At 39.0% G+C, this 16114-nt stretch overlaps 1 protein-coding gene across 1 annotated transcript in view; it reads left to right on the forward strand.

Moving 5' to 3' along the window:
• The window catches only part of LOC124134065 (stAR-related lipid transfer protein 5-like), an 87675-nt gene extending 77541 nt beyond the window's left edge, over positions 1-10134 (forward strand). The window contains exons 3-6 of the mRNA XM_046498697.2: positions 5479-5614; positions 6473-6587; positions 7450-7546; positions 8127-10134. Coding sequence (XP_046354653.1) covers positions 5479-5614; positions 6473-6587; positions 7450-7546; positions 8127-8283 — 505 coding nt within the window. The 3' untranslated portion in view covers positions 8284-10134. The remainder of the gene's footprint in view (positions 1-5478; positions 5615-6472; positions 6588-7449; positions 7547-8126) is intronic.
• Positions 10135-16114: the final 5980 nt, after the last annotated feature.

Genomic DNA, 16114 nt, shown 5'->3' on the forward strand with positions numbered 1-16114 from the left:
GCTGATGATCACACACAAAAGGCTTTGAAAGTTTATTAAAGTCATCCTTTGTACAGGAACTCCGTAGAGAAGAATAATTCCTGGCTGTTGTAATTACCCTGCTCTTGATTGTTTTATTTGATGAAAAGTACAGGCGTAGATAAAGTTACTGTTGTGGGTAATGGGATTATGATATAAGATGGCAAGTCATTCATAGTTACACCATTATCGTGATGCTTGTTTTGTGTGTAGTATTTTTAGTGTCTTTTGTTCTTGGTATAATAGTAATATGTATTGAAAACTATATGAAAACACAATGACAGTTTATGGATTTTATGGAAATGATCATGACTATATTCTTCTTTGATTTTTTATTCCAAATTGGTATCATGATAATAGATATGAGTAAAAACTACCACAAAGGTTCCCTATAAGTCACTGTAGGAACTCAAGTCACCAAGCAAACCAAATGGCTGTGATTTAAGGCATAACATGGACAGATGGATATAGAAACTAAAGACATTTTAAACACTTTTTGTGATTATTTTCATCTCAAGATACAAATGCAAGTAAAGGTTTACACTTCATGAAAATATTGTCATGCCTTTGCCAAGCTTGTTAGAGTTACCCATCCTTGCTCCGTCTGCTAGAGTTACCTGTCTTTGCTCAGCCTGTGATCGTTACCTACCTTTAACTAGCCTGCATTTACCCACCTTGAATAGCCTGTGACAGTTACCTGCCTTTGATCAGCCTGGAAGAGTGACCCACCTTCGATCAGCCTGGTAGAGCTAACCACCTTCGATCACCCTGGTAGAGTTACCCACCTTTGCTCAGCCTGGTAGAGTTACCCACCTTTGCTCAGCCTGGTAGAGTTACCCACCTTTGCTCAGCCTGGTAGAGTTATCCACCTTTGATCAGCCTGGTAGAGTTACCCACCTTTGCTCAGCCTGGTAGAGTTACCCACCTTTGCTCAGCCTGGTAGAGTTATCCACCTTTGATCAGCCTGGTAGAGTTACCCAACTTTGATCAGCCTGGTAGAGTTACCCACCTTTGCTCAGCCTGGTAGAGTTACCCACCTTTGCTCAGCCTGGTAGAGTTACCCACCTTTGATCAGCCTGGAAGAGTTACCTACCTTTGCTCAGCCTGGTAGAGCTACCTACCTATGCTCAGCTTGGTAGAGTTACCCACCTTTGCTCAGCCTGGTAGTTACCTACCTTTGCTAAGCCTGGTAGAGTTACCTACCTTTGCTAAGTCTGGTGGAGTTAACCACCTATGCTCAGCCTGGTAGACCGACCCACCTTTGATCAGCTTGGTAGAGTTACCCAACTTCGATCAGCCTGGTAGAGCTACCCACCTTCGATCACCCTGGTAGAGCTACCCACCTTCGATCACCCTGGTAGAATTACCCACCTTCGATCACCCTGGTAGAATTACCCACCTATGCTCAGCCCGATAGAGCTAACCACATTTGCTCAGCTAGAACTCTGCTGTAAACAAGTTCATTTAGAAGTTATTGCAATTGTTTATCACTTTGGTATCTGTTTATTTTTAGAAAAAACATCAACATAAAGTGAATAATGATAAAAATAGAAACATGGCCATTTATTTTGTGTTCCCTCTCACAGCCTGGGGTTATCAACTATCCCTTGGTATCTCCAATTCCCGGAGTTGTATGATTCCAAGTAACCATACACTGGATGATGGTAGCTACTTCAAGTGTTTGCTATCCACGAAGATTGAAGCATTTACATTTGTCAAAGTATGAGTTGCCTCACTTTGTTAGTGTCTATCTTATTATCGAATGTAAAAACGCTTTTGTTCAGTGAATATTTTAGATATAAGACATCTTCATGCAAACATGATTACTGTACACATCACAAGTATGCTGAGGAGCCAGAGCAATGAATTTCAAACATTAATACAGGCTAATACTCTGAAAACTGTCCAACCCGTAATTTTAATTACCACATAGTAAGCTGTTGCCACAATCTTTGTGTGTAAGCAGTTTTCCAGATTTTCTAGGAATGGTGAAGTTTATGTACTGATCAAAACCAATAAAAGAAACACTTATTTATTGCTGTTTTGGGACCATGCTTCATATCAGCATATAGGACAGAGAAAGGTTTTACAGTGAACTTAAATCTGGTCATCCTTGGGTGTCATGTTAAATACACCATTCACTTTCAACATGTCCTCTTACTTTCATACCATCAAGCACTCAAAACAAGTTAAAGAACACCTTCATTTGGAAGGCTGTGTGTTGCAATACCCACCAGCCATGACAGATTAACTAAAGTGATTTTAAAAAAATTGGGTGTTCTTTAACTTCCTTTGAGGGGTATAGTTGACTGAGGCTTCTCCAGCTGTATCTGCACAGAAAGATTTTGTGAACTTTTCTCCCACATAACAGGGTGTAGCCTAAAGTGACTGTTTAACAGAAAGCTGATCCTCAGTGCTGACAGTCTTGCTTGTCGTTGTGGGAGAGTTATCTTGTTTTTGTAGCTGTGTCCTGGTGTCATTATCTCAGTTCCAGAAGGATATTGTGTACATCTTTTTAGACCTAATGTATCCCAGGAACGTTGTTACAAACAACAAATATTATATAAACTTGTTATCCATTAACGATTTTGGCTTAAAAAACTTTCCTGACAACTATAAATTTTCAGATGAACAGCTATTTGGTGAATGTATGCAAACATTACAAATACGGGATTATATTTAACCGATTCAATAATAGTTGTATGTTTTTGATGTGATATTATCAAAACTACTTTATAGATCCCATAGGCCTTCTAAACTGAACCTGCGATACGATTACTGTGATGACAAATATTAAGTCTTTGAATAGCGTATAGATGTGATACACAAGTAAGAGAGAGAATTTATGGATGTCAACTTCTTTATTATGAGGAACACAACATTTTTGAGTATATGCTTACTCCTTCTCTCTTTTAACAAATGGGGCGGTCGGGTAGCCTAGTGGTTAAAGCGTTCGCTCGTCACGCCGAGGACCCGTGTTCGATTCCCGACATGGGTACAATGTGTGAAGCCCATTTCTGGTGTCCCCCGCCGTGATATTGCTGGAATATTGCTAAAAGCGGCGTAAAACCAAACTCACTCACTCACTCACTCACTTTAAACAAATATTATCTTAAAATTTGACAGTATTTAGGTGGGCAAAGTCTACTATCATATTAGCCTTTCAGACACAGAATATTTGAGTCTAACTGCTTACTCACTGTGACATAAGTAAAAATCATATTTGTTTGTTCAGAAATGGTTAACAAATCTAGTGCTGCCTGTTCTCATTGGAGCCTGTGAAGCAAGATATTGCCACCTTGGTGTATCAAAATGGAGACTCAGCTTTTATTCCTGAGGAATGATTAATAGGTCCTGCTTTTACTATGCTATAAGGGGAGGTCGGGTAGCCTAGTGGTTAAAGTGTTCTCTCGTCACGCCGAAGACCCGGGTTCGATTCCCGACATGGGTACAATGTGTGAAGCCCATTTCTGGTGTCCCCCGCCGTGATATTGCTGGAATATTGCTAAAAGCGGCGTAAAACCATACACACTCACACTGACACTCACACTCACTATGCTATAATGACATGGTCAGTCTCTTTTGTGGAGTTACGAAGACGCTGGGGCGATTGGGTAGTTAGCCTAAGTGGTTAAAGCGTTTGAATGCATAACACAATTTATATTTCTAATATATGATCTTCACGATACAGAATTGTATTTCTTCAAGACTTTGGTGAGCATCACACAAATATTTATTCCTAATATATGATAGTTATGATACTGATACACACAAGGTTAATAATATTTTATCATCTGTTGCCATTCTTAAAATAATCAGTGTTTAAGATGTAATTACACACAATGAAGTTGGTTTAGAAACAGCATATGGAAACAATGTTTGAGTGAACTGCCCAATTTATAGTGTCATTTGACTTACAGCCAAGTTTGTGAACAGAAACATGTTGGGAATGGTATATTGGGAATTGTAGTGAAGAGTTGCATTGCATCAGTGTATTGAGCTTGAAAGTAGTCCCTGCTAAGTGACTTCCTTTGCATATTCATCAGATCCTGCTGCCAAGTTTACCGGATTGGTTTATCGCATCAATAATGCATGTACTTACATGATGAATATCACCATACTATACTCACCAACAAAAGAAATGCAACATACTTCTCCAAATGTTTCTATAGTTTGCGTTTCTTTTGGCAGTGAGTATATATCTGGACCATTTTTGTGTCAAATACTCCATGTTCTATGCAGCCTAGCACGTTGCTGTTAACCAGTTTGTTTTTAAGTCGAATGATTAGTTAATTGACTCAAACTAATATTTGGATATCAGATCGGTATCCTGTATCATGATAAGGTATAGTAGAATCTAAGCCTGAATAGTTTATACACTAGGTTTTGGCAAAACTTCATTGATATTACGTTTTGAAAATAGATGCAGAATAATTATATGAATTGATTTTGGGGCAGCCATATCGTGTATGGTATCGTCAGGTTAAATTCACATCAACTCCACACATTAGTAACTCATTATGCCCAACTGCCAATCAGGGATTGGACTATGCACCAGGGGTCCGGAAACGGTCATATGCGCCGGACATGTCCGATTGGGAATCTCAAATGTCCGATTTAAAATATTGCTTACCGGACATTTAAATTTTTCTGTCCGGACATTTAAAAAAACAAACAACACTACCTTAGGGGTCCAAATAATTGATGAACGTTATTGTATCCCTTCAACGACTTCAGGTTAATAAACAGGCATAACAAACTTGGTCAATAAAAGTATGAAATTTGATATAAAACATCACTAGACATGATGATTTTACCATTTAAAATGTATTTCCTGCTCTCAAAGGCATTGTTTTATATGCAGAGATTAAGATTACCGTGTGTAATTTCTCTTCAACTAAGCCGGAAATAGCAATCAGCTGTGCACGAGGGAACACTGTACGTAACAACTTATCATGTGTGTGAAAAGCCGTACGAAAATACGCTATTTGAAGGGGGCGTGGCCTAAATGCAAATGTCCGATTAGGATTTTAAATTTTCCTGACCCCTGCTATGCACACAGTGTTCCTCCAAAACACTGACATGACGTGACAATCAATGAACTTCTTGGGGATTCCAGATAAAAATTGGTACCTGGCAAGTCATTCAAGTCGACTTAATGGATCAGGCTCTCAGGCGTGGATATTTGCTCATAATATCCATAAGTGGTTTCCCTGGTCCAGACTCAACTATTTACAAGCCACCATATAACTGGATTATTGCTGACTAGGGAATACACAGCACACAAACAAAACACATCAATCCATCTTCTCCTTACCATTCACTACAAAATGTACATAAACACAGAAATCAGTCAGGAACAGCGAAACCACAAAACTACACAATTTTAAAGAAAACATGAATAACATTGGTTGCTTTAAAACATTTGGTTGATTTTGTGCTAATGCTTTGTTTTTCCAGATATCGTGGTCAGAGCGAGTTCAACTGCCCACCAGATGTGGTTTTTCAGTATGTCGACCCATTGCCAGGCAACTCGCTGCGTATGAAGTGGGACAAGGCCATGAAGAAGATAGAGACAATCAGGGAAATTTCTGAAGTTAGTATTTGCAATATGACTGATTAGATATGGATATTTAGGATATTTGCTCTTAATATTCCAATTTTTGAGAAAGATTGTCACGCATATAATTTATCTCCCCTGGTCAAGTTTATGATTAGGTCTCTAATCCCTTAGGAAATCCCTATTGTTACTCCCATAACTTAATGTATTGACATTATAGAATGGCCAAACAACAGTTTAAGTTTCAGATAATGCTGATAGTTGCGTATTTACCAAGAGACAATCAGAATTTTCTAATTCTGTTTGATCAGCAGAAACTAACTGATATAAAAGAGGCAGTGCGAGTTCCTTTCAGCAGTTGCTGCAAGGGGGAAAACAATTTCTTGATGTCGGTGTTTTTTTGGAGACCATGTCCTGACAGAAGGTATATACGGAAAATGTTCTGCTTTCAATGGATAATACTAACCAGTATCTACGGAACCTTTTCCGTATATGCCTACTGTCAGGAGATACTGGTTGATATTACCCATTGTAAGCAGAACATATTCTGTATATACATTCTGTCAGGAGATAATGGTTGATATTACCTTGTGGAAGCAGAACATATACGGAAAATGTTCTGCTTCCAAGGGGTAATATCAACCATTATCTCAAGACAGAAGGTGTATACAGAACATGTTCTGCTTCCAATAGGTAATATAAACAAACCTGTATCTCCTTACAGAAGGTAAATGCGGAACATGTTCTGCTTTCATTGAGTAATAAACCTCCATATCTTCTTATAGAGGATATATAGAGCATGTTCTATTTCCAGTGGGTATAACTCTTTATCCCCAACTGAAGGTATATGTAAGTAAATGTGTGGACTCCTCTATGAAGTTTTCGGTATTTCAGGATCTGAGAATCAACAGAACATGTACTGACAGTGCCTGCATGGGTTTAATATCTCCACGGGACTTCCTGGATTGCATTCTAACAATACGAGAAGACACCTTCATATCTACCAATGGTGAGTGAGGCTGACACTGTGGTAATTTTATGTTCCAATGTTACATCTTTTCTTCCCTCATCCATGTAAGCTTGATACAAATTATTAAAAGTTGAATATCTTTCAGCATATTACTTGTGGTTGTGGGTTTCATGAAAGAAAAACATCTACAATCTGCAATCCCTTAGGCTTTTCTGTCTATATGATGTCACTGAAACATAGTTAAAATGCATTTAACCCATATCATTAATTCACAAAACATGGCATTTATTTAGAAAATTAAATTAGGTGTGTGTGAGTGAGTCAGCTTGTCACCGCTTTGAACTTTTTTCAGTTATGTCAGTTTAATATGGGAGGAACTGTGTCCCACAAGCATGCACAGGTGTATAGCTGACAAACATGGATCATTATCAGGGCAAAGCATGGGTTCAAACCCATGACTGACAAATAGTGGCAACTAAGGGACAAAACTCTGCACTGAAAATGGCAGTGCCTTAGATAATGGGCCAACAGTGCTCCTTACACCTGGTTAAGTTACAGTAATGTGAAATCTTAAGTATATTGTTTCTGGAATTTAAGTGAGTGAGTGAGTTGGGTTTAACGCCGCTTTTAACAGTATTCCAGTTATATCACGACGTGTCAGCTTAATGTGGGAGGAAAGCCCGAAGTGATGCAGGCCTTGGGGGTTTACCCTTTCGGTTAAACCCACGAGCATGGGTATGGTGCTGACAAACCTAGAAACATAATCGGGGCGAACCAGGATTCAGGGGTAATCAAGGGACGCAACTCTGCACAGCGAATCGCGGCGCCTTCTGGAATTATAAAAGTGTAGATAGTCAATGTGTAGAAACAAAGCCCTAAAGTCTGTGATGCAATGTTCCAGGTGTAAGCGTCTCCTGTGATGACGAGTGCCCGCTCCAGGACAAGTATGTCCGAGGATGGAACTACTCCTGTGGCATGCTGTGCCAGAAGTTTCCAGAGTAAGATCCGTTTCTTCACGTCATTTAAGAAAACATGAGGCCAAGGACATTGTTCCTATGTTTAAACATGTAGTATGCACAAATTTTGTTTTGGGAACATGTAAATTGCTGTCACATTTTGAGATTTTACTCTTAACCAATTTTGGGGAATAGGTCAGTTTAAAACTTGGATCTTTTTATATTTGGCTTCAGTCAAAGGGAGACAACTTGAGTTATTTCTCCAATTCTACAACCCTGCAAGATAGCTGATACAGCACTAAGCAACATCTAATCATCCACTGAATCAGAATATTATAAGATAAATCAGTCTGAAAATACTGAAAGTGCGGACCAATTTTGAAACAGCAAGAATTTAGGGGGATTAAAATGCTGCGTTTAGATGAAATTAGAAATGAAATTGGTGTGCCTTTAGCTTATCTCTGAATGATCAAAATTTCTTAATATAAAACTATGCACCTGAACTATTTTTCAGACTGAAAAAGGTGCTTTGCATTCACAAAATGTTCCAACACCAAAACCTAAGCACAATTGTATTGATTGTCCAGCCTTATTTCAGATATGTGTTATTGTTTGCCAACAGTAAACCAAATCATACGAAGCTGGTGACCTTGATACAGCCGGATATAAAAGGGATGTGCCCGAAGAAGCTAGTGGACTCTGCCATCCCTGGTTCCATGGTCGACTTTTTCACTAACCTCCGAGCTTGTCTGAAGGAAGATGGGAAGTTGGTGGGATGAGTGTCAGTTCTCTGGGGCACTGAAGACTTATGTCAGATACACCAGCAAGGGAAACTATGTTGATCTACATGCATTTTATCGTCATACTTTCAGAACAATGTTAGTGCGAATCAAGTGTTTTGTTATTTTAACAAATTCGTGGGAAATTATTTTTTCAATTATTGTTCAATGTAGGTACAAGTTTGTGTTGAAGAGCATCTTGGTGTGTCTTTGTTGGTTTAGATATGTGGAAGTCATTATGTTGAGGTTTATCTTACACATTTAAACTGAGTTTGTTCAAGATTAATTGATTAAATGTGTAGTCTTGTAGTTGTACAGTGTGTCACTGAGACAAGTTAGTCAAAATGTCTTAACATACAGTGTTACAATGAAACTTTGTTAGACCAGAACCTGTTAGTCTGGAGTCACAGTAACTACATTTAATATACAGGATTCTTTTATCTTGAAATTGATTAATGTTGACAAGTTCACTTGTAAGTTCTGTCCTGATTCACAAGGTGTCACTGTACAAAGAGGTACTTTATGTGCCACTGAAGGCTTTTGCCATTGGTATTTAAGAAAAGACAGACATTGTGTAACGTTTTTATAGGTAACATTTTACATGTTTACTCAAGAAATTGTCATTATAGAGTTACCTCCCTTTTATAGAAGGCTTACATTTGTTCTGATGCCAAATGATCGCCAAAACAAAGTGGACCAGAAACATCTGGATAACAACAGACTCTTTCTGTGATGTCTTTAAACGTTAATTCCAGCTTCTGGAATTCAAGAAGTCGTATAAACATGAGCTGAACCAAATGACTGTTTAGATAATCAGTAAACCTGATAATCACCTCATGAAAGTCACAATTTTCAGTCATTTTGCCAAGTTTTCATGATGAGAAAGTTTATGTTTGCAATGACTATCTTACATTTACTTTGAGTGCTATGAGACACATGAATATATCGTCTATCTGGCATATTCTTCTGAACATCCCCATGTAAACTGTGCTACACATGAACCCCATATATACAATTTATCATCATGCGTATTAAGAAATATAAAGTTTGGAGAAATAATGTTTGTTGAAATATTGTAATAACAATTTTTCAAGCATCTACTTTTTTCAAAAACATTGTTAATATACACTGATGATAGATTATATATGTTAAATGAGGGTTGAAAAAACTAGTCCATTTCTTATCTGTCCAATCTGTGCTGTTTTTATGTATCCATGTATATCTTAATGTTGTGTTCTGAACATTGGTTACTTATCAATCTCAATAAAATCAGATTTTAGTTCTCGCTACCACTCAACAAAGATCTTTGGACACACTATTAAGTGTCACGTCAGACTGACCTTGCGGGAACTTTGACCAACGAATGGAATGACTGACAGGAAGTCGACATTAGCCAATCGTAAAGCAGCTTTCTCGTGCTTTACGGCACTAATGTCTAATTGGCAACTATGCTTCGAAACATATTTTGACAAATTGTTGATTAAAAAATTGAAACCTGAACAAAAGAACATTCTGGGATGGCTAATAGAAGGTCTAGCTTGTATGGATTCAGTCGTAAAGCCCGTAACTATCGTTCGGAATACCCCGTGTTAAAGTTTACGAGGCTGCATGATGAGAAATCACATTCCGACTGTCACTTTCATGATCTGGTAAGCGACGCTCTGATTGGTCAGATGAAAGGTCGTTCTGACGTGACCCCTAATGGGATGTCCTCAGATCTTTGTTTAGCGGTAGATCTGATTTTAATGAGATTGGTTACTTATAGGAGTTGATTTCTCTGGATATCTACAAATCGATTAATTACCATTCTGAAAATATGCTGGAGCTTGAAAATAAACATAACAGCCATCACACACATCTTCTGCAGTCTATTGCCTATAACTGCTTATAACTACCCGGGGACCTGGTCAGTGATACTCTCCATTCCTGAACACATCCAGTCACCAGGCTATATAAAAAAATAGGTAACAGGACTTGGACCTATATCAATTTGTATTGTCTAAAACATTGTCCTGATTAGCCCATAAATTATTTCATTTTGTATTAATTGTAGAGAAATCAGAATAAAGATAAAGCATTAAATGTATGATCTATTTAGGAGTTAATTCCACTTGCATATCAGTATAAGAATACCACTACATACTTCCTGCTCCTGCTCCCTGTAACCCTGTATACCTTGCATTGTTTCACAATATTGTTCCACCTGTGAAATGACTTGCCACAACCTGCAGACAAGATCAGCTTGCACAATCAGGCTGATGGGGTCGTTCTCTGGTGAGTGTGTTCTTCAAGGACACAGACACCCTGGGTTCAATCTCCCATTTCATTGGTCCAGTATGTGAAGTCCATGCTTAGGCTGCAGAATTCATAACGGCATAAAACTTCATGCACAACCTCAGTAACAACATGGAGATAGGGAAACCCAAAGAAACATCAACCCGTGGTTTGTGATTTCGTTTGCCATATTTTCAATTACCGTAAAAATTCCGACTTTGGTGGCAATGTAAATGTTCTAAATATTTTGAACACAAACACAGTATCGCATTAACTGATAGCTTATCTATGATTAGGGCTCTTATATCATCATTTCTTCATGGACTAACACACAATTCTTTCTTTGGAATGTAGTGAATACAAGCCCATGAAGTATTGACGATCAGCTTTTCAGTGTGCTGATCCATAAAAATCAATGATACAATATCCATTGAATGAAATGAAACTGAGTAATATTAAATAAATATATTTGTAGAATTCTGATGAAGTTTAAATTAAAGTGTGTTTCATATATTTCTGTAATTGTACATTAATATCTTGTTGTAGTGTTTATGTTTGTAGGTATAGGAGTAGGTGTATCAAGCCTTTGTTCAAGTAACTAGTTCGCTGAGAAGAGTTACCACCCTTAGCCATGCCAGGATCCTCTGGTCATGGATCTAAACCAAGATCACTCCAAGTATGATCCTTGGTATGTCAGCACTATGCTCATGGGTTTCACCATGCACATATGTAGAGTTAAATATTAGCTATTTGAGTATTTGGGAGGGGCAGAGGCAGTGCAGTCATCTAAGGCTATGGGTTGTGTCCCTTAGCCTTGCAAGGATCTGCTGATTGTGATTCCACTCCCAGATTCATCTTGATTCTGAACCTTGCACCTGTGCTACTAGGTTGCATGACATGCATTACTTTAGACTTTCCTACATTAAGCTTACATGCAGGCCAAGATGTACAGAAATACCACCCAAAGTGGCATTAAACCAACTCACTCAATCACTCCTACGTAAAGATTCCAAGGAATCCCAGGGTCACCTGGACTGTTAAGGGATTGATAACTCATATTGTTGTCATTTTGTTGAAATTCTGTCATTTTACTTAAATGCAAAACAATGTGTGAAGCCCATTTCTGTAATATTGCTAAAAGCGGCGTAAAACCATACTCACTCACTCACTTAAATGCAAAAGGAGCTTTCACAATGGGGCTTTTGTGTGTGTAATAATTGTATTCAAAATGAAGTATATAATCTAGAAGTCTAACTTGTATGAAGTCTATGGAGTTTACAGCCATTTGATATATTGTAGATAGATCCTTAACTTATGTACATCAAGCACAACTTTGTACTATAGAAATATTACAATAATATTTTTAGATGTTCATAAGTTATATTTATTTTGATTATATATATCAATTCAAATTTTAAGTAGCAAATGTGCACATATGTTCATTTATCAAACTGTAAGTATACTTAGTTGTGTATTGTTGACAAGTTGTTGCTTCAACTCTTGTACAAACTGTCACACAACTACTTCAGTGTTGGAAATTCAGCATGAAAGTCAAGGGGTCTTTTTTAGGATAAAAAGTAAAGAGTTTGGGTCTCTCCAGATTCAAATACTATAGGAGCAAACATCAAGGATCCCAGGACACTCCTCACAACATTGTATGGTCCAGGGGCGGTCGGGTAGCCTAGTGGTTAAAGCGTTTGTTCGTCACGCCAAAGACCCAGGTTCGATTCCCGACATGGGTACAATGTGTGAAGCCCATTTCTGGTATCCCCCGCCGTGATATTGCTGGAATATTGCTAAAAGCGGCGTAAAACCATCCTCACTCACTCACTCACTTGTATGGTCCACAGGAAGTAAAACAATTGTATTGACTGTGTCGGCGGTTAACCAGTAGAACATAGCTTCCAGTCACATCAGGCTTAAAAAACAATAGTCTAGGTTCTCAGGCACTGCCCCCATCATCATAAAGTTCGCCAAATGTTTCGTTTTTATTTCCTTTTTTTTTAAAACAAAAAAGGTCAATTACTGTATTCAGGTACCTTACTCATCAAGGAATACATTTAAGTAGGCCCTTTCCAGATTGATTCTACACGACTGTTTATTTGGTTACATACTAGTTGAACAACCAAAGAAAGAAAAGAACCATCACCTGCCTGCACAATATTATCAAAAGCCATTGCCTGAGAACCTATTCCTTAATTTTGAAGAGCCTCAGCTGTAACATTTTAACCTGTTTCAGTTTAATAGCGGAACATAATATAGATGTCAAGTATTTCAGTTGCTCAATAATATGGAACTATATAACATAGTTCAGTTATTAGGCACTCAAAGCCTTAAGAAGTCCTTCTGTGCTGTTCCATGCAGCCAGTGTTGTGTCAACGGCACAATCTTAACCATACACATGTATCAGAGACGGAATAAATGTCTGGAGGGTGTTTAGAAAAGAGGGAATTTAAGAAATATATATATATATATATATATATAGGTATGAATTTTCATAATGTTAACTGGCTGTGTTTAGAGGTGCTTGAACAGCAGCTTGAAACGTTGGTAAAAAAAGCCAGTGTTGTGTCAACGGCACAATCTTAACCATATACATGTATCAGAGATGGAATAAATGTCTGGAGGGTGTTTAGAAAAGAGGTAATTTAAGAAATATATATATATATATATATATATATATATATATATATAGGTATGAATTTTCATAATGTTAACTGGCTGTGTTTAGAGGTGCTTGAACAGCAGCTTGAAACGTTGGTAAAAAAAGCCAGTGTTGTGTCAACGGCACAATCTTAACCATATACATGTATCAGAGATGGAATAAATGTCTGGAGGGTGTTTAGAAAAGAGGTAATTTAAGAAATATATATATATATATATATATATATATATATATATATATATATATATATATATATATATATATAAAGGTATGAATTTTCATAATGTTAACTGGCTGTGTTTAGAGGTGCTTGAACAGCAGCTTGAAACGTTGGTCAAAAAAGTGAAATTGGTTTCTCTCTGATGAGACTTTTGTACCCAGCGTGGTAGGCCTCTGTAATGCCCTGTGCTTTTCTTCATCCGGAAAGGGAGTTACTTTGCTGTTATCAAGGTATGTCAGTTACCCTAGTTGACATGATTTACAGTAGATGTAGGAAGTCACTACCAGAAAAAGTTTCTGATGATAATACTTTATGTTAATGATGAGTAATTGTAAATCTAATTTGTATATCAATAGTTACATGTTGATGAACATGTTGATTTTAAAACACTAAAAGGGGCAGTCGGGTAGCCTAGTGGTTAAAGCGTTCGCTTGTCACGCTGAAGACCCGGATTCGATTCCCGACATGGGTACAATGTGTGAAGCCCATTCTTGCTGTCCCCTGCCGTGATTTTGCTGGATTATTGCTGAAAGCGGTGTAAAACCATTCTCACTCACTGACTGAAACACTAAATTCCAAAAAAATAACTTTTTTGAAATCTTCACTTTCAAATTGTCTGTAAACAATGCTAGTTTTTTTCATTACAATATTCACAATTTCTGTAGTTTTCAAAGAATATAATGAACATTGTATACATTATGTTACCATTCAAAGAATGTGTATGGTATTGCGTTACCAGTGAGTTATATCAGGGCATCACATGGGCTACCCTGATATGCTGGTTGATACTCAAGTCCTGTCATGAAGTGAGTTATTTGTGCTACAGTCTGTAGTGTGCAGTCTCTTCAGGTACTTTTGTCATAGGCTGTACAATGTTGTCACCATTCACTAGCCCATAGAACCACTGTCAAACATATTCAATGTCAAACATTGTCAAATATGGAACAATAAATGTGGCTGTGAAGCAAACTGTGTGGAAGTTACCATATGCTGTTTCAATACTTTCTTTGTTTCTTGTCCACTGCCGAGTCAGCAATGTTCCAGTAATATTATGATAGCCTGTAAAAATAACAAGCCTGGACCAGACAATGCCTGTGTAATACTTCCAGCAAAGTCCCATGCCGTCAGGGTAGGATGAACCACAACCAACCTGTGAGTGTTACTTCTAGCAACGTACCATGCCGTCAGGGTAGGATGAACCACAACCAACCTGTGAGTGATACTTCCAGCAACGTCCCATGCCGTCAGGGTAGGATGAACCACAACCAACCTGTGAGTGATACTTCTAGCAACGTCCCATGCCGTCAGGGTAGGATGAACCACAACTAACCTGTGAGTGATACTTCCAGCAACGTACCATGCCGTCAGGGTAGGATGAACCACAACCAACCTGTGAGTGATACTTCCAGCAACGTACCATGCTGTCAGGGTAGCATTAACCACAACCAACCTGTGAGTGATACTTCTAGCAACGTCCCATGCCGTCAGGGTAGGATGAACCACAACTAACCTGTGAGTGATACTTCCAGCAACGTACCATGCCGTCAGGGTAGGATGAACCACAACCAACCTGTGAGTGATACTTCCAGCAACGTACCATGCCGTCAGGGTAGGATGAACCACAACCAACCTGTGAGTGATACTTCCAGCAACGTACCATGCCGTCAGGGTAGGATGAACCACAACCAACCTGTGAGTGATACTTCTAGCAACGTACCATGCCGTCAGGGTAGGATGAACCACAACCAACCTGTGAGTGATACTTCTAGCAACGTACCATGCCGTCAGGGTAGCATGAACCACAACCAACCTGTGAGTGATACTTCCAGCAACGTACCATGCCGTCAGGGTAGGATGAACCACAACCAACCTGTGAGTGTTACTTCCAGCAACGTCCCATGCCGTCAGGGTAGGATGAACCACAACCAACCTGTGAGTGATACTTCCAGCAACGTACCATGCCGTCAGGGTAGGATGAACCACAACCAACCTGTGAGTGTTACTTCTAGCAACGTACCATGCCGTCAGGGTAGGATGAACCACAACGAACCTGTGAGTGTTACTTCTAGCAACGTACCATGCCGTCAAGGTAGGATGAACCACAACCAACCTGTGAGTGTTACTTCTAGCAACGTACCATGCCGTCAGGGTAGGATGAACCACAACCAACCTGTGAGTGATACTTCTAGCAACGTACCATGCCGTCAGGGTAGGATGAACCACAACCAACCTGTGAGTGTTACTTCTAGCAACGTCCCATGCCGTCAGGGTAGGACGAACCACAACCAACCTGTGAGTGTTACTTCTAGCAACGTACCATGCCGTCGGGGTAGGATGAACCACAACCAACCTGTGAGTGATACTTCTAGCAACGTCCCATGCCGTCAGGGTAGGATGAACCACAACCAACCTGTGAGTGATACTTCCAGCAACGTTCCATGCTGTCAGGGTAGCATGAACCACAACCAACCTGTGAGTGACACTTCTAGCAACGTCCCATGTCGTCGGGGTAGGATGAACCACAACCAACCTGTGAGTGATACTTCTAGCAATGTCCCATGCCGTCAGGGTAGCATGAACCACAACCAACCTGTGAGTGATACTTCTAGCAACGTCCCATGCCGTCAGCGTAGGATGAACCACAACCAACCTGTGAGTGATACTTCTAGCAA

Source organism: Haliotis rufescens, unplaced genomic scaffold, assembly GCF_023055435.1.
Source record: "Haliotis rufescens isolate VD_foot unplaced genomic scaffold, xgHalRufe1.0.p SCAF_1, whole genome shotgun sequence".
Lineage (NCBI taxonomy): Eukaryota > Metazoa > Mollusca > Gastropoda > Lepetellida > Haliotidae > Haliotis > Haliotis rufescens.